Genomic DNA, 22,095 nt, shown 5'->3' on the forward strand with positions numbered 1-22,095 from the left:
ACACTCCTAATAAGGGAGTGTGCTTTGGCACACTCCTAATAAGGGAGTGTGCTTTGGCACACTCCTAATAAGGGAGTGTGCTTTGGCACACTCCTAATAAGGGAGTGTGCTTTGGCACACTCCTAACAACGTAGTGTGCTTTGGCACACTCCTAATAAGGGAGTGTGCTTTGGCACACTCCTAATAACGGAGTGTGCTTTGGCACACTCCTAATAATGGAGTGTGCTTTGGCACACTCCTAATAACGGAGTGTGCTTTGGCACACTCCTAATAATGGAGTGTGCTTTGGCACACTCCTAATAACAGAGTGTGCTTTGGCACACTCCTAATAACAGAGTGTGCTTTGGCACACTCCTAATAACAGAGTGTGCTTTGGCACACTCCTAATAACAGAGTGTGCTTTGGCACACTCCTAATAACAGAGTGTGCTTTGGCACACTCCTAATAACAGAGTGTGCTTTGGCACACTCCTAATAACAGAGTGTGCTTTGGCACACTCCTAATAACAGAGTGTGCTTTGGCACACTCCTAATAACAGAGTGTGCTTTGGCACACTCCTAATAACAGAGTGTGCTTTGGCACACTCCTAATAACAGAGTGTGCTTTGGCACACTCCTAATAACAGAGTGTGCTTTGGCACACTCCTAATAACAGAGTGTGCTTTGGCACACTCCTAATAACAGAGTGTGCTTTGGCACACTCCTAATAACAGAGTGTGCTTTGGCACACTCCTAATAACAGAGTGTGCTTTGGCACACTCCTAATAACAGAGTGTGCTTTGGCACACTCCTAATAACAGAGTGTGCTTTGGCACACTCCTAATAACAGAGTGTGCTTTGGCACACTCCTAATAACAGAGTGTGCTTTGGCACACTCCTAATAACAGAGTGTGCTTTGGCACACTCCTAATAACAGAGTGTGCTTTGGCACACTCCTAATAACAGAGTGTGCTTTGGCACACTCCTAATAACGGAGTGTGCTTTGGCACACTCCTAGGTGCTTCAGGATATACCCGAGATTGCCTGCCATCAAAGAAAGTGGAGGCCGGGCATATCCACGTATCCTGGAGCTCAGTTGGGACTCCTTGGAGACGTTGAAAGGAGAAGTCGCAGATTGCAATCACATAGACCGGAGTCAGCTTAAAGTCCCACGTGGACTGAGCTCGCTCCCATTGATTCTTCTTGATATTGACTCCAAGATTGTTTTTGACATTTTCTTGAAAAAGGTTGGGAGGAACTTGACTGCCAGACCAGCCTTGTTTGTCAACAATCAGTCTTGACAAATGGTAGACCAGTCAATTGAGAAAATGCGGTTCTGGCGCAACTTGCATCTCCACATTCACCAATTTGTTGTTGTCTGTGACACAGAGAATGTTGTACCGTAGTAGTTGAATTCTGGCAAAAAAACCAACAGATTTGGTTGGCTCATACCCCACGTTTTGAACAGCGGAGGAGATAGGGCGTTTTGGAGTATTTTTGTTTGATGTGAAACGTGACAAGGATGGTGTGGGAGGCTGGGAGTATATAGGGTTGACTTGTGTTACCTGGTGCAGCCAAAGGTCTGGTAATATTGACCTCAGGAGAAAGATAAGAGCATCTCTGTGTGAGGGTTTTTTTTTGAAAAATTCAGAAGAACATGTATTAGTTTTTTTAAATAAATATTCAAAAAAAAAACATGCTCAGCTTACGGATCACCAAATAGCCGCTTAAAGGCTGCATCCGTAGTAACACACATAAAATTGTCAGTGTTCATGGCCTTGGGGTGTGTGGTGCGGCTGGGTTGCTCGCGGATGGTTGTGCTTGAGCTTGTTCATACATAGACCCAGCTAAGCTAAACGTGATCCGAACTTAGCACAAGTCCCTTGCCTGCCGGGGGGCGCAGCGCGAAGCGCCTCGCACAAAGTGCGACCTCCCGTCAGGGAGGGACTTGCATGGAATCCCTGATTCCTGGCGTGAGAGCCCCGCGTACAGCTCTTAGTTTTTGCAGGTGTCCAACTTTGTGCCCCCAAAAACCCCACTTCCCAAAAGAAATGATTCCCGCCCCGGATATCAAAGAAAGGCCTGCTTCCCCTCTTTAATTTGGCGGCAGTCACAGGCTGATAGCACTTGGTTCATGGCCTGGAGAGCAGTTTGAAAAGGGCCTCTTTTTGAGACGCATTCCTGCTGATGTAAGCAAGAATGCAGTATTCAACCGCCTTTCAATAGATTGAAACAGATTTTGATACAAAGCCACATGTATTTACAAAAAAACATTCTCTCAATATGGTCCGCTTTTCTCGGTGTTTGAAAACTTCAAACGCAAGGATCAAGCCTTATATTGGCAGCTACAAGGCCTAAATTGCATCAGAAGAAGCACACTCCCAAGCACTTCTTAAGTCCTGAGGGGCAGCCTCAGCGGGCTGACGGTTGAGTTACAAAAACGGAAAAAGTGAAAAAAAGCCTGATACAGGCTGATATTCCTGGGGCTCTCAGGCCAGATACAGGTTTTTGCAGCTAAGCCTCTCTGTGAGACAGAGACCCTGCGGGGCTGCCTCACTGCAGCCAGCATGATTGGCTGGGATGAAGTCATCCCAGTTTAACTGGGATGCACTCAACCAATTTAAAATGGGTTGATCTTGACCAATGAAATATAAACCCAAGGGGGGTACCTTGGATTTATATTTCATCAGTTGGGATCAACCAAGTTTAAATTGGTTGAGTTCATCCCAGTTTAACTGGGATAACCTTAACCCAGCTAATTATGCTGGCAGTGCTGGGAGGCTTTGTTAAGCTCGAACGTGATCCCCTTGTTTCAGGGGCCGGGGGACCGGGGACCCGGAGCGCCCACACCTATGTAGTACCAAGATGACTTTGGACCGCCCAGCTGATGCAAACCTCGACCAGCTCGCACCAGCAAGTCAAGTCATCAAACCAAACAACCAAGATGGCCACCCTCCTCCAGGCACTCCCAGCTCGAACCCTCCCAACCGTTGAAGATGACAGACCCGAAGTTGAGCAGCAACCGCCCTGAAGCGCTCATCAACCCGACAATTCAAATCCCACCGTATGGCGCCCGAATAGGCTAGAAACCTTGGCTACCTGACCAGTTGAGCTCCGATCTATCTGGGTTGCTTCCTGAACAACTCAGTCAAAAGTTTGCTAATCATCCTGATTCTTTTCTATGAACAAATTATCCACAAAAAACACATATTCGTTTCAGTGATGGGGGTGTCTATCCCGTGTACCACATCGCCCAGCATCCCTTGGAAATGGGACGGAAGAAAAATGTGGGTCAGCCTCGTCGTCTCTCACAATCAAGCTGATGAACTAACGAGTCATCACCAGACCTCAATTGGGAATACACCAGCGTTGACTGTCGATGGGGAAGGAAAGATTGATTATACATAGATTGCTAAGCTAGATCATCTGGACGACAGACATGTTCAAGCACAATTAAACGAACTAGCCCCACTTGCCCATCGAGTCGATCCGGATGACTCCGCTTGGGAGATGGAGCGAGGCTCGGCCAAGCAGGTTCAGGCAACCACCGACCGCACTCGGATGGCACTCGAGAAGCAAAACAACATTCGCATCAAGGCTGCCCAGCCAAAACATGTATCCGAGACCAGCAGGAACCTCAGCTTTGTCAGATACACCTCCAACGGCGAGGAGGGCAAGCAAAGAATCATCAAGATGGTCGAGTGCGTCAAGGACCCTCTTGAACCTCCGTGCTTCAATCATCAGAAGATCCCCCGTGGCCCCCCTAGTCCACCTGCACCCAAGCATGGTTGTAGCCATTGGGATGTACACTGCGCGTCAAATGCTCGGGGTCGATTGGGTAAGTGATCTATCATCAGACTGGACCAATCTTCCATCGATGATGAGCTGACGATGTGTTCTCACAGAACGACGCGTTCATCTAATAACTCGGGCTACGCCGAGGCGCAGCTGATCGCCCCGATGACCTTACTGATCGAGTTCCTATCAACGGCAGGCTTCGAAAACCGCTTCGCGTACAATAAGTATGCCAACCGGAAGTTCCACAGTGCGAGCGTATTTGCGCGAAACCAGGCTTTGAAGCGGGGCCACGAGGAGGCTGGTCATGAAATCCATGAAATCATTTGAGTCATTCCTGCCGGGGTTCTTTCACATGTTGCCATTTTGGGAGGTATGCGGGTCATTCATGACTATCACACAAGAACCCCCGGAGTCACGCACAAATATTACTGTTGTGAACATGGGGGCTGGAGGCGTATCTTTGCCCTTGGCTTGTTTGTAGATGCTCTTGACCTTGTTGCCCATCGAGCCATGTTGGCCTCAGTTCAAGTCTGGACCCGCGCTGCTGCGGACGCCGCCCATCATCTTTGAGGACTGGTTTTTGCCCGATTGGTTGTTGTTCTTGTTCACTGAACCCGCCAAAGAAAACAGTCAGGAGGAAAACGGGATGAGCCCGCCGCTTGAGCGACTGGAGGACTTACAATTATGGGCAGTAGCAGTTATGCCATGGCAGATGGGCTCAAGCAAAAGGTACCTCGCCATCATCCATGCCTATGTTCTACAGTGCTCTGAATCGGCGGGTGCTAAGGGTTTTTCAATCTAGCTGCAATGTCATAGAGATATTCCGGGGATACATCATGTGCGGATTGATCAGCCATTAGCGGCCTGGGTTACCTTGCAATTATCGGCAGGGTAGTAGCTTTGAGAGGGATGGGAGGCTTGCGATGGTTCGGGATGAGATTGATTGGTAGTGATTGTCGGCCCTCCGAGTCATCGTCCTGGCATTTTCTTACCAAACAATTGGTGGGATGACAATCAAGATTACGCCCCCGAGCTCTAACTTAACAAAGTCCCTCCTCTGCGGGGCTGGTGCTAGCTTAACAAAGCCACTCGAACAGAGGTCCGGGGGACCCGCGCGGAGCGCTCTCCGTGGGAGAGGCTTACTCGCTATCCCTCAATTTTGGCAGGAGCAGAAGGGATATTCAGTGCAAAAAATAAAAATACAGCCCTATAAATTGTAATAAAAAAAATAAAAGAAAACTGAATAGACAGTCTTGTAGCCTTGATAAATGCGCAAATTTTGACACCTGTTCCAGCCTCTCAATCCAAAGACTGCACTCCCTAGTGGCAAAAGTGCCCAGGAATCTGGTCAAGGCAGCAAAACAAAATTCCAAACCATGTCTTAAGTTTGGAAGATCCATGTGTGGATCCGCATTTGGCCAGAGGGAAGCACAGTGGTGATCTTAGCTTATGTACATACAATGTGTCAATTTACATACAACCTAGAAAGCATGCAGATTTTTTGGTCCACAGGATCTACAAGGAATACAGCCTTGTGAATCCTTGTGCAGATCCATTTCTTGAGAAGTCATTTTTCAAAAATTTATGAAAAATACATTGATGGTGATACAAAAATTCTGAGGAGACAGAATTGTAGAGGAGATGTCAAAGGGTCAGAAAGCTGTGGCTCAGACCTTTGGAGGTGCTGAGGGCGGAGCTATTAAAAAGTTAAAAAACCTTACAGCCATTTGGTACTTTCTGCTCCCCTATGAAGTTGGGGATAATATGCAAGTCCCTCCCTGCGGGAGGGGCCGCTTCGCGGCCAGCCACAGCGAGCCTCCCACCAGGGGGACTTGTGTTAAGTTAGGGGCTGGTGGGGAGCAGAGTGAACCCGACCGCAGGGAGGGACTTATTAGGACTAAAGTGGGGGTCGTGGCGCGTAGAGAATCTCGGAAAAGTGTGGTTCAGCTTACACAGGCCGTAGCTTACTCGTTTTGCAAGCTACACATGAGTTCCCAGGCATTGATAGATGCTCCGGCATCCCGGCTATCTTTCTGTCGACTCAGAATTTTAGCAGATCTGTTCAAACAAAAAAGAAGCAATGAAGAAGCCAGACAAAACTGGCCGTGCTCGGACCCCTGCGCTCAAGCACCGTGTGAGATGTGGGTGTTTCTGGCTTGCCTTGACTTGCTTCAAAAATCTACCAAAAATTGTCCAGTTGGTTGGGTGAGGGGAGGGCCAGCTCTAAAAATTGGCGCCATTGACGAGCTTCTAGATTCCGGTAGCTGGAATGGCCAGCATTGAAACTACACATAGTGCATCAAGCCCATCTGGACACATGCAAATTATTGGGGGTGAAAGGCCCAAGAGCGCTGGGAACTCACCCAAAGCCCGCTTGGCCCAACCCACAGCGCGCGTGGCACACCCGCAAGCCCCGCTTGGCACATCGCCAAGTTGGCGGGGTTTGGCACAAAGCCCCGCTGGGCCGAGGCCAAGCAAGGTGCCACGCCCGCCAACACTCCACTATTCCATGGTGAAGGGGCCATTGCACCCCTTCCTCACTGTCATATCTTTTCAAATCGCTGTGATAGGAGTATTCATTGCTAGCTTAGTCACATATATTTTTCTTGTTATTATTTAGATACATTTGGTATTTTTTGTCAGTTTTTAATACATAATAATAGTAGTAAAATGAGGGGAGCTATTTTAAGAAGGGGCGGCTAAGATGGGACCAGTGATTTCCTGGTATTCAGCGCATGCGCGGTAAAGCCACCAACAATGAGAAAAAAAATGGGTTGACTTTTCTGGGGTAATTGCTTTGTCAATTGCATTCTTGATCTTGGTAATTAGAGCCAATTGATTTGGTGTTTCCTTCAATTGGATGTAGGATTTGATCAAGTGAAAGCTGTACTTGATTGGATTGAGAAATGGCGAGTATTTTGGAAGAAATTCAATCTGAATGGATTTTGAGGTGCTGAGTGATTGTCAGGCCTTGTCAAAGTGTTTTCTTCAATAGATTGGGGCATTATCAATGATTAAAATTGAATTGGGTGCAAGCCTGGCACCAATGCTACCAAGGAAAAGGCAGAACTGATCCACACCTACCCCCTTAGCCTTGGTGTTGTCCGCGTTGAGGAGTTTGTGATAGATGAAACCCTCCTCCAACAGGGCACCTGCTTCGCCTTGGGTACAAGACTCAAGACAGCAGGTTGGCCTTGATTCAACACAAAAGTCAGCCAGAAAACAAAAAAGAAAGGAAGAGGAAACACCTACCGGAGGGAGAATATCCATGAGATTGGCCCGAGTGAAGATCAAATCCAGCCTCATTGACGTACACAACCTTCCGCCCAAGATCAAGCAAACGGCAATTCACAAAATTTGCCCGTTGCTGAGTAAGGTAGGTCTGATTCCACAACGCCGGTATGTTGGTAGCCTGTTTCCATGATATGTCCATATCATGGATCAGGTTGCTGATTACCTCAGTCAATATTTTGACATCAAACTTGTCCTTGAGGAACTTGGCAAGCTCTGGAAGTGTAGTTGATGATTGCTGATCAAGCTGCATGAGGATCTCGGTCTTCACCTTGTTGGTGAATTTGCTCGGTCGCTTGGCATGAGTCTTGACAAGGTTGGGATCCTTGGCTTTGATCTGTTGTATCCGCCGCCATGAGACGTTGAATGTATTGATTGCATCCATAATCTTCATACCCTTTCTGTTGAAGTTCTAATGTATGTTTCTTGGACCTCTGGTTTGACTATCACATTTGGCTTGCAATCTTTGTGGGTAAGTCAATTGTTTTTGTATGTTTGTTTTTCATCAATCTTTGACTTCACCCGTTTTATTGCTCCCTGTTGTGCCATCTTTTTGTTCAAACCTTGAAGCTCCTGAACAAGTTCCTTCGAGCGTTCCTGGTTTGCCTTGAGCTCCAGTTCTTTGGAGCTCATCACAGCAGAGGTGGACATCTACAAAAAAAGTGGTCAACAAGAAGAAGAAAAAACCTCATGTATTAGAAAAATGGAATCATCATATTAAGAAGTGAAGCTGCACTCACCGTGAATCTTGTTGCTCTTCTTGTTTTGTTGTTGAATGGGTGTGGTGGGTCTTTGAGGTGTAGTTGCCGGCACGGCTGCTGGTGATCTTATCGGCCCAGAGCTTGGGGCCGGCCAAGCAAGACTTGGGCATGTGCCAAGATCTGCCTCCCTCCCAACCTCCCCAACCAAGCCCCCTGGGCACCCCCCAAACCCCCGGTGGCACTCGGCCAAGCGGGACTGGGGCATGTGCCCAGACGCGCTTGAAGCACTATATGGTGTTGCAAGCCCGTCTTGGCACTCACCAAAGTTTGGCCAAAAAAAGGCCAAGCGTGCGTGGCCAACCCTAAAGCCCGCTTGGCCAATCCTCAAGCCCGCCTGGCACACTCCCAAACCCCGCTTGGCATATTGCAAAGTGGGCAGGGTTTGGCACAAAGCCCCACTGGGCCAATTTCAAGAAAGGGTGCCACACACGCCAAACGCTGCCATCAAGGAGAAAAGTTTCCCTCCTCAATGGTTGGTCTACAAACCAGTCATTGAGAAGGGAAGACTCCCTTCTTGATGATCAATACAAGTATTGACCACTTTGAAGGGAGTCTTTCCTCCCCGATGACCAGCCTACAGACCGGCCATCAAGAAGGAAAAGCTCCCTTGTTGATGTCCGATGTGTGATGTCAAGAAGGGAGAACGTTTCCCCTCCTCAAGGGTACGTTGTTCTTGCCTTTTGAGGCAGAGACAAGGGCCGGTGTCTGATGACCAGAGCTTGATCTTGGCTGTGTGCCAAACTCTGCCCAATCAACCCCGCTGGGCACATATCCAACCCCTGGAAGCACTTGGCCAAGTGGGAGTTGGGTATGTGCCCAGACGCGCTTGCAACACCATACAGGCTGCAAAATTCAAAGAATGCATTTCTGCCACTTTTTGGTGGGTGGCCTACACGCCACAACCCCCACAATAGGCCTAAGTCCCTCCCTTTGCCACAAGCCAAACTTGAGCTACCACCTGTGAGCCTGAGTCTCTATAGTGACAGCAGGACACAAGAAAGAAGAGGGGAATATTTGGATTTCTTTGGATAAATAAAATACAAATATGAGAGAGAAAGAGAGAAAGAGAAAGAAACTGAGCAGATTCAAGATTAAGCAGATTTTCAAGGTTATTCTGGTGGGAATGCACGTCCACTGGCAATGCTACCTCTTCAGAAGAGTGCTGCCAAGCTGAGCTAGAGAGTGCTACAGCCTCCTCTCACCAAAGAAACGTGGAGGGCTTCTGGATTAGACAAGTTTAATCCAGCCACAATTTTTTAGCTTCCTTCTGGATATTCAAGGTTCTTTAAAGGGAAACCTATGTGGTTTGTTTCTTGCAAAAACCACAGAAAAAGAATGATGTTAAGCAGGGGCAGCCCTGTGATCAAGGATAAGGCAAAGGCTAGCAGAAGAAGAGCAGATCAAGCAGACACAGAGTTGTACCTCTGAGATAAACAAGGTTCAGTGAAAGAGGTTACTTACTGTCAATATCCTAGGTGCCTGTGACGGTAGGTATACTGGGAGCGTGGTAATCTCTTTGGTGGTGATCCTGGGGTTATCTGGGGTGTGATTCTGGTGTGTTGAAGTCTGTGTATCCTCCTCAGGCAAGGGGAATCCTGAATACGAAAATTTTCACAGTTTTCTTATGTAATTTACATATGTAGATGTGGTTTGGCGCGCCTGGTAGCGCTGACACATCACAACTGCGCATGCGCGCTATAACTCAAGAACTCAGCGAAGGAGTAGAGCCACAAAGAATTGGTAAGTTGTAACTAGGATTAGAATTGCATGAGGAAACAGAATATGAAGTCAAAACAAGGATATCTCTTAATATGAAAAAGATATGAAGTAATTCATATGTAAAAAGTAGAAAAAGGCAGACTTTAGGTCAGCTGAGTTGACTCTAAGGCTGACATTACAGCTATATATATATGACACAGAAAATGAGTTTGAAAACCAAAGGGTTCATGGTTGAGATATACTTCCAGGACTGATTCAAAGAATCCAATCAATATTCCACCATTACAATCCTCTCATACACCAGTTGAACGTGCTGCATCTGAAATAACTCCAAATAGATCAATAAGGCTCACTGATAATGCTAAAAATGTGGATCAAAGGCTTTACAACCTCCCAACAGGTGACAAAATTGCTGCAACATGGGTTGAAGGTAAGTTTATCATCATTTTATTGAACTTTCCAGCGATTACTCATTCTTTTTTGAAATTTTTAATTAATTTCAAGTCAATGATCCTTTAACAACAAAGACAAGGGATGTCATCATCAAATACCATGATGAAAATCTATCAAGGATTTCTGAATTAGTTCAAAAATATGACCCTCTCCATTATGTACTGTTACATTCAAATGGGAACTTAGATAGAGACCTGCACTCAAGGAAGAAATGCCACTCGCCACCGCCATGAATTATTATGCATATTGTTTGGCTTGTCATCATGAAAACTACTCTCTATTAGATTGGCCTGGCCGTCTTTTTCAAAAATACTGTGTGGATCAATATATCAAAATTGAAACGGAAAGTTTTCTTAATATTATATTGAATCAAAAAGACTTTTGCGTAGAGAAATTCTATGGTGTTGTGGATGCTTATCAAAATGGTGTGCAGATGGGTCATGAAACAAGTACATGTGGATGCTCCCTCTTTAACCTTTTTACAATAAATAATTTAATGATTCCCCTTCTTATCTAGAGATGGCCTCTTGCACCCGGGTACCCACCGCGGGTGCGGGTACCCGCCTGAAATTTTGTAAATTGTCAACACCCGCACCCGCACCCGGCACCAGGCACCCGCAGGCGTGTGCTCAGCGGGTATACTGGGTACCTGCTAGCGGGTACTGGGTGCAGGGGTGGGTACCCGCTCTGATACGTGAGAAATCCCTCCCGGTCAGCAGTACATACACTCGCTGACCGGGAGGGATTCCCACAGTCAGCAAGCTCATTGATGACCAGGAGGGAGTCCTCCCAGTGATTGATTATATCAATGACCATTGATTATATCAATGACCGGGAGGGAGTCCTCCCAGCCATCAATTATATGGATGACCAGGAGGGAGTCCTCCCACCCATCAAGTAGATCAATGACTGGGAAGGAATCCTCCCGGTAATCAATATACTCGCTGACCCGGGGATTCCTCCCGGAGTCCCGGACCTCTAGTCAAAGAGGTGCACATACCTTTTCAACCAGAGGAATCCCTCTAACTGAGGAGGAATGTATGCCTCTTTGACTGGAGGGATCCCTCTGGCCAAGGAGGTTGTACACCACTTTGACAGGGTGGATCCCTCCGGTTGAGGAGGATGTACACACCTTTGACCGGGATCCCTTGAGTGTACACCTCCTCAGCCAGAGGGAACCCTCTGGTCACAGAGGTATATAAACCTCTCTGACCAAGGATCCCAGTCAAAGGGGTGTACGTACCTCCTTGACCGGAGGGATCCCTGCGGTCAAAGAGGTGCACAAGCTTTTTGACCGGAGGGACTCCTCTGGTTGAGGAGGTGTACACAACTCTGGGAAGAGGGATCGCTCCGCTTAAGGTGGTATGTACACCTCCCACCTCTTCAAACAAAGAGATCCCTCCGATCTATCTGGCCCACCAAGATGGGTGGGTACCCAGATGGGTACCCGTTTTTTTCCTGCCCAAAAACTGAACACCCGCATGAGGGTGCTGAGCGGGTTTTCTGGGTACCTGCTGGCAGGTGCCGGGTACCCAAGTGTCATCTCTATTCTTATCTGATGTCCTCAAACTACACAAGCTATGATTCTCTAGAGGATGATCCCCAAAACCTATAGTTGCAAGAGTACATCAATGGGTTGAACATTTCAGGTTTCTGTTGAGAGTGTAGTTTGCAATAATGGATACTTTTTGATAGAAGAGAGAAAAGTAGACTAAATAATCTATGTACAAAACCTGTGACAGGTGTGCAGTCTAGATTTCCCACCTCATATTCTGCAATTGAAATGTGGAGTGCCAATAATAATTCTCAGGAACCTTAAGTGGACAATGGGCCTTTGTAATTGAACCAGGTTGATTGTGGAAAACTTGGGTCCAAATGTGATTTACACAAGAGTCATATCAGCTAACAGACTTAATGATTTGGTGGCCATCCCTCACATTCCTTTCATATCTGATCCAGATGAGTCTGGACTGCCTTTTCAAGGTCATACACAAACAATTTCCTGTCAATCTGGCCTTCTCCCTCACAATCAATAAATCTCAAGGTCAGCCAATCGGCAATGTTGGTCTTGTACTTCATGAACCTGTGTTTAGTCATGGTCAGCTCTATGTTGCATTGTGAAGAAGCAAGTCAAGCCAAGCTACAAATTCAGTGATTCCACAGCCTGAAAGTGGCCAGCCTTCCTATGAAACTTCACAAATTGTTTAAAAGGAGGTTCTCTCACATTTTCAGAGTTTTTGATTCTCTCTCATCACCATTTTTCCAAAGATTTACTTTTTCAGTAACAAAATTTGTGTCTTTTCCCCCCAAAAAAATTGCCCTTATTTCACCCAGTTTTCACTTGAAATGTTGTTTTTCCACCCATTTTTCAGTTAAAAGTTGTTTTCTCTTTTGACTGAATGAATGCATAGTCACCCTGAAATTGCATCATCAAATGTTTGAAAATTTTATATCATTTCCTTTAATCTGTCCCATTCCCCTTTGGGCCTTTCACATCCTGTGACTTTCACACCCCCTGTAACCCCAAATTTGTGGGCTATGCCCTTGTAAAATCATAAACACTTTTGTGCAGGGGAGCTTGCAAGTGCAATTATGTAATTCCACCAAAAATAAAAATACAACTTGATGATTTATGCATGCATAAACCAACTTGGAACACCATCAAGATCATTTTCCTGAAAAACCACCTCAGTCTTAGCTGCTTTATTTACCTCCACAGACTCTTAAAGGCATATGATGCCACATAAACTCTATTACAATTCAACTAGTTGCTTGTTCTGAGAAGAAAAACGAAGGAAATGGCAAATCAATGTCAATTCTAACACAGAATCACGGATTCCATCTTGACCATAATGGAAGAAAAAGTATCTTGGCCAGTTTTGGGATCAAGTCTTTAAAAACACATTCCCAAATTGATTCAAGCTTCATGATTGATATTTGAACAAACCCGAATTACTGAGTGGTATTGATCTATCAATCCTTGCTTCCTAGGACAATGAATGTTGTAACATTTTCTGCCCAGATAATCACCAGATATTCAGAATAAATAAGTAAAGTAGTCAGTCGCGGATGACAATCAGAGAAAATGATAAGAACACGTACCTTGGCCAGCGTCTTGAATATTAAAATCCAAGACCTCAAGTTCAGGGAAGTACTCGACGCAGGAGGGGGAGCAGATAGCCAAGGACGAGCGGGAAGGGTCGTTGGCGACGAGAGTCGCAGCCTCTGCGGTCGAAGATGTGGGCACCGTTCGGGCGTGCGGGTAATGGAGAGCGATGTACTTTTGACATTGACCCAGAGCCTATTCAACATAGAGAGCGGTTAAAATCTGTCCTGACAGGATTGCGGGGAACGCTACCTCTTTCAGCTGTCCATTCTGCGCAAGAATCTCTCTGGATCCAGACGAGCACATGAAAGTCTTTTTCTTTTCTGTCGGAAATCTTGAACATGGGAAAAAACAACGGGAGAGGATTACCTGAGCGTGGCTATAGATTGTTCGGATCGGAGGATGGGATTCCGGAGACGGTGATGGGGAGGATTTGGCTGGTGTGGATGGTTTGCGGGCGATGAGACAGTGTTCGACCTTGAGCCTAATCCGTTGGTCGAGCGTTCGAGTATATCGAATCACTTGGGGCTCCGATAGGACCTCTCGCGTCTCCACGACCGGACCGAAGTAAGAATTCTCGATCGGAACGACCGCCCAGGATGCGCGAGTTCGGCTGGGGCTTGGAATAAGCGCATGAACGGCATCGTGGATTGTGGCGTACGGCACGAGAGAGTACTCCGGCCCGCTAAATCGTTTCCGCGTGACCTGGTGTTCATGTTTTGCACGTCCATGGATGCGTGGACCAAATAATCAATTCACCAAGCCTGGACTGAGCTGAGCGAGAGTGGCGCGTGTTGAGCAGAACGAGCATCCAGACAAACCTCGTGAGAATACGTTCCAATCGGACCCAGGTAGGCTACGCTAGCTCCCGATTGCGAGGTTGCCGTTGATCGGGGCAGGGTTACGACAGTCATTTCGGAAGAACTTGGACACGAAGTTGACGAAGGAACCCCGGCGGGACTAAACCTTTTTGGAGATCCCGCGCAAGATTATGCACCCGGCTTGCTCATTGAGTCCCGAGGTGAAACCAGCGAGGTTTCCGACGGGTAAGATGCCGTCCATCAACTCCGTGGTCAATCATTCATTGCGGGCCATATACAATTCCCCCCCGTCAACGAGGACAAATGAACGGCAGGATGGTGTATTAGTGCATGAACATGCCCAAGGCTGGAACCCCCCTCAAGCCTGTTGTGACGGTAAATGATTCTGCAAAAACTTAAGAACTCGTTCTACGCACTTCCACTTTGCGAATTTATATTCTGTCTGAAAGACAGCTAAGCCAATTAGGTATGTATGTACACATAACAGGGATAATACAGAGGGGTAGCAGAAATGGGGACATTCATTGAGATCAAGAATCAAGTTGGTTAAGACGAAGGGAAATAAAGCGCGGGTACTAAAAAAAGGGCAGAAATCAAGACGATCGCTTGATCTGCAGTCCTGAGGCCCCATGACCATTGGCACCGCTCCAAGTTCGTTCATCCTTCCTCCGTTTGCGGGCCTCATCTTCCGCAATGATTGATTCCAGGGCGCTCATTTTGCTCGGATTCGGCTTGCTTGTGGCCGATGAGTTTGAGGGCTTCTCGGTCGCTTTACTCGGCTGTGACTTGAGGGGATTAGTGGAAGGTCGTTTGAGTGGGTTGGGTTTTTTGAGCGGATTGGTTGATGGACCTTTCAGTGGATTTGTGGGTAATTTGCTCGTTGAGGCCGGCAGATTGGTTGTGCTTGTCGGTGTTGTCGAACTCGTTAGAGAAGAGGCTGCAGGTGTCGAGATACCGAAGCTGAGCTTGAGAGGTCCGTCGGCCTCTTCACGCTTCAAGACTCGTTCTTGGTCAGGGATCGTAGAAGGCTTAGACTCGTCTGTCTCGGCGGATGTCCCCATGCGCTCGGCTTGCTCCTGATTCGCCTTTTGGATCTGCTCCGCAATCAGCTTTCGCATCCGTTGTTCATCATCAAGCTGGGATCGTTCTTTGGCTTGATGAGCGGCTTGTCGAGATAGGGCTTGCGGCGAGTTGTCAATCCAGGCCATGTGTAAACCTTTCTCCGTCTCATCAACATGCAGCACTCCTTCCCTGCCCATCTGTTTGACAAACTCGGTCAAGGTCACCCATTGAGTAGCGTTCATGTGCAGATGATTCTTGTCCGCAATATACTCTTGATAGACCATATTCGCTAGTACTCGCTTTGTCCCCCATCTAGAAGCGGGGAGCAAGGATTAGTGTCTGTGTATGAAAGAAATAAAAACGAGGACAACAACATACCTTCTACTTAACAGAGCCAAAAAGTCTTTCTTGAAATTGTCACTATAATCGTTGATATATTTCCCAGCGTTTTCGCCCACGACCAGCATTTGACGAACATGTCCTTCACTCATAGTGTGACATTCTGTCGTTGTAAACCAAGAAAAGTTAAAGGAGAGTATCAGTTATCGCCTGACTAAGAAAAGAAGAGCAGGGTTTTGGGAAATGCTCAACTGAATCCGTTCTCATCTCTACACTGCCAACCAAAGAAAATATGAGCAAGAGTATCAAGACACGAGGAGACCATCTGCAGATGATACTAACTTGTTTTTCGCAAACTTGGCAGTACCAGCGTAATCGTTGTAAGCCTTTCGACTTCATAGCATTGGCTATGGCCTTGGGGGTTCCTTTTTCAGCTTTCGGCATGGTGGTTCGATGGGTCTTTAGTTGTCGGTTCGTTCGTTTAAGTTTCAATCTGGAACTTGAATTAAGAACTTCACTGGGCCCCGGCTGATACCCGATGTCGGGTGTCAAATCTATGTACCGCCCCGGTCGAAGGCGGATCCCCGACACAATTTCTCATAGAAATTTCATATTGCATATTTAAATACATGGTCCAAAATAATCCATGTACATGATGTTATTTTGGAAGGGATGACAATATGTATAAAAGATTTTGAAGCTGGAACAAATCTGCTTGAAATCTTGGGATTCCAATGGTACCAAGGGGCAGTGGCTTAGTTCCCTGTTAGACTTACAACATCTGGATTTTCTGTTCTTTTGGTATTCAGAATGATTCTAATTTGCCAGCTTATCTTGAGCTGCTAGCCTCGTTCACCGAAGTCCGTCATCGACAAGAACATCTGACCTCACCGGTTCTGCCCAGTAAAAAGAGAGGAAATTACGTTTATTCTTTTCTTGACAAAAGGAGTGGGGTACATTTCTACAAAACTTAGGACTGATATTTATGTATGTATATATATTTTTTTATCAGGTTCAATGAGAGATCAACAGCCTTTATAAATAGCAAGATGAGAAGATTCGACGATTGTTTGTTCTCCAGTCTCCAACTGAACCATCCAATCGGAGGCATCTCTACTGATGGTAGTAGCCCGATTAGTGCGATAGATTCCTTGTAAGATGACGACTGGATCACCAGGCGCACGGGGCGGAACGGGCTCGAGATATTCGACCGAGATCGGCGGGATCCGATTATTAGAACTCAAGGATTGGACGTTGTAGGTGTTTCTGAGCGTACCGGCGGGTCCAATCACCACAACATGTTCGTCATCGTTTCGAGATCCGTTGAACGGCTGGCCTTCTCGTGGACGAATGATCACGACTTCGATTCCAGGAACGGGCCAGTTCTCGGGCAAGCCCATGTGTGAGATCCCCATGAGTGCTGATGGATTTTGATTGACCAGCCCCCCTCCTGGCGTTGCGGCAGTGTAAGGTGTGGCGGCATTGGTGCCATGATTATAAGGCCCGGCCGGACTGGGTGCAGCAAAGTTCGGATTCGAGGAATATGGAGTAGGAACAGAGCCATATGCCGCTGGAGTGGGTGCAGAACCGTAAGCCGCTGGCGTAGGAGCGGAGCCGTATGCCGCAGGAGTAGGCGCTGAGTACGCCGCTGGGGTTGGTGCATTCCCATATCCTACAGGTGTGGGGGCGGCGCCGTATGCTGCAGGAGTTGGGGCCGCGCCATATGGCGTTATGCCTCCCGGGGTTGGTGCGTTGGGGGTAGGTGCTACATTCCCACCTCGCCCGCCATAAGCTGTAGGCGTTGGGGCAGCAGCAAAGGGAGTCACTCCCGTGGGATTTCCCCAACTGGACATCGAGCCTTCATCACGTCTCACAGATTGGTCGCCTCTGGTGAGATTGGATGGAGCGCCAGGAGTAGGAGCGGACCTATCGAGGTTTGGAGTGGGTGCTTGAGCTGGTGTACGCGCCCCCCAAGGATCATGAGGCGTGCCAACATCAGTTCGCTGAGCTGGAGTTGGGGCAGAACTGTTGTACGATTGGTCGGCTGCGTCCCACGTGTTAGTCGCTCCATAGCCGGACGCGACCACCGTCTTTGAGCCTGGATCCCACGCTCCTGAGGTGCTGTATGCTGGAGTCCGACCCCCATCCGAGTATGGGTTCGAAGTTCGGCTCCCATCGCTTGCGTAGGATGTGCGAGAGCCATCTGCGTAGGGATTCGAAGTTCGACTTCCATTGGCCCCCCAAGCTGGAGTCGCACCCCCGATACCACCGTGAACAGATTGGCCACCATATCGAACGGAATTGCTGCCCGTAGGTCCGTAAGAGGACCTGTTGCCGCCGCCTGATGAGCCGAATCCGCCAGGTCGGCTGGAGCTGCTGAAGTTTTCCCGAGCCAAATCTGCCAACGGGTGGACTTTACCATCGCGACTGCAGCACACGGATTGTCAAATCTGATCAATCAACAGCTAGATTAGGGGAGATGATTGTTTGGTATGAACTCACCCTTTCGCGCCAAGTTTCGTCTTTTCGATGGTGAGGGTTTTGTTGTTGGTGTGCAATTCTACTCTGGCGAGCAATCCGTTGATGTCCTTGATAATCCCTTGAAGACCCTTATTAGGACCTTTGATAATGTAGCATAACTTGCCAATATCTTCATCCCTCTTAAAACGTTGGCCTAAGCCGGCTGCGACCATTGCCCCCCCAACCGGAGGTCGGTTAGCCATTTCGGGATTCATTTTGGTCAAGTCCAATGCGCTTGTATCCTTCTTGGATCCTTTGGGGGCCACTGACACCAAGTTGCGAGCGTTTGTCACAAACACTCCACCGGTCTCGGGAGTGTCGTGACTGTGGAGAAAGGCGTACATCGATCGATAGATGTGCAGAACTCGACCTTGCCGCCCGTCCGTTCGTCCCTGAGAAAGAAACGAAAAAAAGGTTATTCGGGTTATTCAAGATTGAGAAAAATGACATTTGAGTGATTTACTCACCCCGACAGATTTCTCTTTCATTTGATCATTCACCGCAATCTCATACCCATCAGCGTCCGTGGCGATTGCATACTTGGAGTCCTTCTTGGCACTAATTTGATTTGGCTTGACACTACGAACATTACCGTTCTGGTCGATGACTTTGAAGGTGTTGCGCTCGATTTTAAAGATAGTTCCAGTTGTCTGCGGACTGCACAGAAATATGACTTTATCAGTACAATAGACCAGATAACTTAAAGAAACGAGTCTAAAAGTAAGTAGACGAACTCTAATTGGACCAAGTCATACAATTCGAATTGGCCAAACGTGTTGGCGCTGCTACCAACTTCAGCAGCCACGCGTAGATCTCTTGTGAATGCCTCCACCTCTTTACAACTCAGGTCACTTAGGAAGGTGACGATATCCTCCCGGACACGAATCACCAAACCAGTTTCATCGGTATTTTGACCAGCCATCACTTTAACGTGGTCCCCTGGTTTGAAGCTTTTGCGGAGTGAACTAGCCGGTATCTCGATCTCGGCGCCCTTCAGCTCAGGATGAGCTAGTGGATCAGGAGTGATTTTGACATTTTCCTTCTCGATCGAACCGACCGTTCCTTGAATACCTTTTTGATCACCTTCGAAAATCTCGATTTGGTCGCCGGGTTGTAAGACAGTCGTGGCGGCCTTCTTGGTCAGTTCGGCAATTTGAGCATAATTCAAACTTCGACTAGAATCAGTCTCGGAAGGATCACCAAGGAACTTGGCAATCTCGTCAATCCTAGGATTAACATCCACCACTTCCAATGCAGAGATCTTCAAATCTTTCTCGATGTATCCATCCTTGAATATATCGCCGTGAAAAGTGTATCCACCCTGGAATCGATTGGATTTAACGACATCACTATGCTTGTAAGCTTTTTTCACCTCTTCGGGATTAAATAGTTTTTGCGGTGGCCGAAAAGCGATCCCGCCGCTGGTCGTGCTACCTTTTTTTCGTTTCTTGCCATCCGAGCCAACTTTCCATTCATCTTCTTTAGGATTCAAGTCAATTCGAGGAACGAACTTCAGCCCAACTTCGTCGCCATTTTCGAGAACTTCGGTTACTTGGGCCAAGTCTCCACCATATTTTCCTCGTTTGATTCTCACCCATCCGCCTGGAACGACCGGTGTCTCACGCTTCTTGGTACGCAAGAGGTCGGGCATTTCGTCGACGGGGACCATGCGGAATTCGGTCTTGTAAACGCCTACAAAGCCTTGAATGGCCTCCCGAACGTCAAGTTCAAGACGAGCTTCGACATAGATATAACCTTTCAAAGAATCACGATAGAATGCAGATATGATTCTTAATTCTTGCGGGGTTTTGTAATGAACTTCACACTTTCGAAACAAAGCCGCCACGATTTCTTTTTCGCGTCCAGGCTAACGATTGTCGAAAGTCAGCGGCTTGCTAGTTGAATGAAATCTGAGTAGCTGACCTTGCATTTGACTGCCCATATGCTTGGATCTTGGTCACATGGCATCAACAAGTTTTTAGGGATGTGCTCGCCCAAGTCACGCGCTGCCGCTCGCGACTGCCGCCCATATCTTTCTCGGAAACTGTAATTTTAAGGAGGTGAAAAGGTTTAACGATCTTTTTTTATTTTTGCTTGCTCAGGCGAAGCATAAGAGCTAACTCTTGTGCAATTTGGCCGAGATCAGCATCCTCCCTGACCTGTCGAGTCATATCTAGTCCTCGGTGCCCAGCATCTATGTCATCTCCCGTGATATCTCGCAATAGATTTCTTCTGGAAGATCGATCAGACTCGGGAATTTCGTTTCGATCAATAAAATCCTATCATATTGGAGCGAGAAAACGAAATGTAGCAATGATCTGTCAATGGACGGTCTGGTCTGATTGGGAAGAGCTGCTTCACTCACATCCTCCGGTCCGCCCAGGCCGTCTTCTTCTTCTTCTTCCTCCTCCTCTTCATCGTCGACATCAGCCAGATCATCGATATATTTGTTTCGCGCTCTTTTTCGCCGTTTCTATCGGAAGTGCAGGTAAGCATTGCAGGACATTTAAGTAGTTGGTACTTGCGTTTTCGTACCCGGGGCTTGCCTCTACCATCTTCTTCCTGTGTTGAGACGTTTATCACATCAGTGTGGTTCCGTCCATCCTCATCGGAAAGTTTTAAAAACACAAAATTCTTGCCTAACCTCGTCTTCCTCTTCTTCCTCCTCGTCCTCTTCGTCTTCCTCTTCTTCCTCTTCTTCCTCTTCTTCTTCAAGGTCTGCTACCTTCGAACGTGCTTTATTGGGATCGGGCCCGCTAGTTCCGAATATGGCTTCTTCATCGTCTTGGAGGGTCGACATAATAGCTAGTGTAACGGGGGTGTGTTACGAAATGGTTGATCGAATCTAGAGATGTAAAGAATATGTACCAAGGTGGTGGTGGCTGTGGAATCGAGGGCGACGCCGCGCCAGGGGCGCCCAGCGCACATCGCATTCAGGCCGACAAGACCCGCGCCAAGTCGGGTATATCGGTCCCATCTCTTCCCGATGTGCACCGCGGCATCACTCAAACTTGACTATGTCCCCTCCTGGCCGCCAAGCACCCACTCCAAAGGGGAAGACTTATGGAACAGTGGAATTTTTTTCCCTCCCAGGTTTTTTAGATTTTGCAGAGAAACATTTAGGCCCCGTTTGCTAGCAATAGGACGGTTCACGTAGACAGCCTAGGCCCTTTTTATCAAATTTTAATGGTAAATTTGATAAAAAAAATCACAAGTCAGATTTAGTATTTCCAGGATAATCTGAACTTATTGCAAAAATTCCAAAATTTTAATTAAAAATGTGATACAAATGGCCACCCACAAAGTCCCCATGAACCCCCCTATATAGCATAATAATGTGAATTTTGCATGACATCCTGGGTGACCACCAAATTGCAATCAATTCCACCAAAAATTATTCAGGTCTAACAATAATTTTTATTCCAACATTTGCCACATATTACTGACAAACAGGGCCTTAATCTTCTAATAACTACAGTCTCAGAGAATCTGGCCTATCATTAAATTAGTAGGGGGTTTCAAAGTAGACCCGCACGTGCATGCAGGTCACTTTGCATAACCCAGTTTTGCGGGGAGACAGCAAGTTGACGTTCAACATTTGAGTTGAACACTAGCTTGCCTTGCCTTGCAACTGGCATGCGCGGGTCTACTTTGAATCCCGTGAGTATATACAAATTGCTGTGTATAAATCACTTGATGAGAGGACAGACCGGCCACCAGGTTGTGTATGCTCACTCAATGACTGGTGCAGGCGGTGACTGGCAGACCACACACCCCAGTGGCAGTGACATGTGGTGCCACAACAAGGTTTCACAGAGGCAGCAGGAAAGAGCAAAGGTCTTCCAGGACCCCAGTACTGGCAAGGGAAAAAAGGGATTTGTGCAAAAAGTTTTCCAGGTTGACCAATCCTGGGTGCAAGATCAGGAGATTCTTGCATTTGGGGGTGTTCAAACTAGAGCCCCCAGGTTGGTCTTTTTGGAAGTGATTTTTTTCCCTGTAAATTGGACCTGATAAAGGTTTAATTTCCTCATGCATTTCTGTTGAACATGAACTGCCAATTGAGGAATAAATTGCTAAAGCTCAGACTTGATTTTTAGGCTCTCACTGCCAACATAATTGGCTGGGTTGAAATTATCCCAGTTTAGCTGGGACACATACAGCCAATTTGAACTTGGTTGATCTCAACTGATGAAATATAAATCCAAGGTACCCCCCTTGGAATCATATTCCATGGGTTGAAATCAACC

At 47.2% G+C, this 22,095-nt stretch overlaps 4 protein-coding genes across 4 annotated transcripts; 1 reads left to right on the forward strand and 3 right to left on the reverse strand.

The window, feature by feature from the left end:
* Positions 1-2,843: 2,843 nt before the first annotated feature.
* On the forward strand, positions 2,844-4,103 carry PtA15_4A560 (uncharacterized protein; the record flags this gene model as incomplete). The annotated part of the gene is made up of 3 exons (XM_053168457.1): positions 2,844-2,967; positions 3,400-3,679; positions 3,884-4,103. The coding sequence occupies 3 exons, from the start codon at positions 2,844-2,846 to the stop codon at positions 4,101-4,103; spliced, it is 624 nt and encodes a 207-aa protein (XP_053019664.1).
* An 8,870-nt stretch (positions 4,104-12,973) lies between these two features.
* On the reverse strand, positions 12,974-14,020 carry PtA15_4A561 (uncharacterized protein; the record flags this gene model as incomplete). The annotated part of the gene is made up of 4 exons (XM_053168458.1): positions 12,974-13,014; positions 13,103-13,301; positions 13,476-13,811; positions 13,928-14,020. The coding sequence occupies 4 exons, from the start codon at positions 14,018-14,020 to the stop codon at positions 12,974-12,976; spliced, it is 669 nt and encodes a 222-aa protein (XP_053019665.1).
* Positions 14,021-14,520: 500 nt separating this feature from the next.
* PtA15_4A562 (uncharacterized protein) lies at positions 14,521-15,772 on the reverse strand (the record flags this gene model as incomplete). The annotated part of the gene is made up of 4 exons (XM_053168459.1): positions 14,521-15,301; positions 15,368-15,491; positions 15,581-15,602; positions 15,671-15,772. 4 exons carry the CDS (start codon positions 15,770-15,772, stop codon positions 14,521-14,523), a joined length of 1,029 nt encoding a protein of 342 aa, XP_053019666.1.
* A 581-nt stretch (positions 15,773-16,353) lies between these two features.
* Positions 16,354-20,648, reverse strand: PtA15_4A563 (uncharacterized protein; the record flags this gene model as incomplete). Its single annotated transcript, XM_053168460.1, has 9 exons — positions 16,354-17,755; positions 17,831-18,240; positions 18,316-18,505; positions 18,583-19,715; positions 19,772-19,892; positions 19,970-20,127; positions 20,214-20,321; positions 20,384-20,487; positions 20,582-20,648. The coding sequence occupies 9 exons, from the start codon at positions 20,646-20,648 to the stop codon at positions 16,354-16,356; spliced, it is 3,693 nt and encodes a 1,230-aa protein (XP_053019667.1).
* Between the last annotated feature and the right edge of the window lie 1,447 nt (positions 20,649-22,095).

This window comes from Puccinia triticina, chromosome 4A (assembly GCF_026914185.1).
Source record: "Puccinia triticina chromosome 4A, complete sequence".
Lineage (NCBI taxonomy): Eukaryota > Fungi > Basidiomycota > Pucciniomycetes > Pucciniales > Pucciniaceae > Puccinia > Puccinia triticina.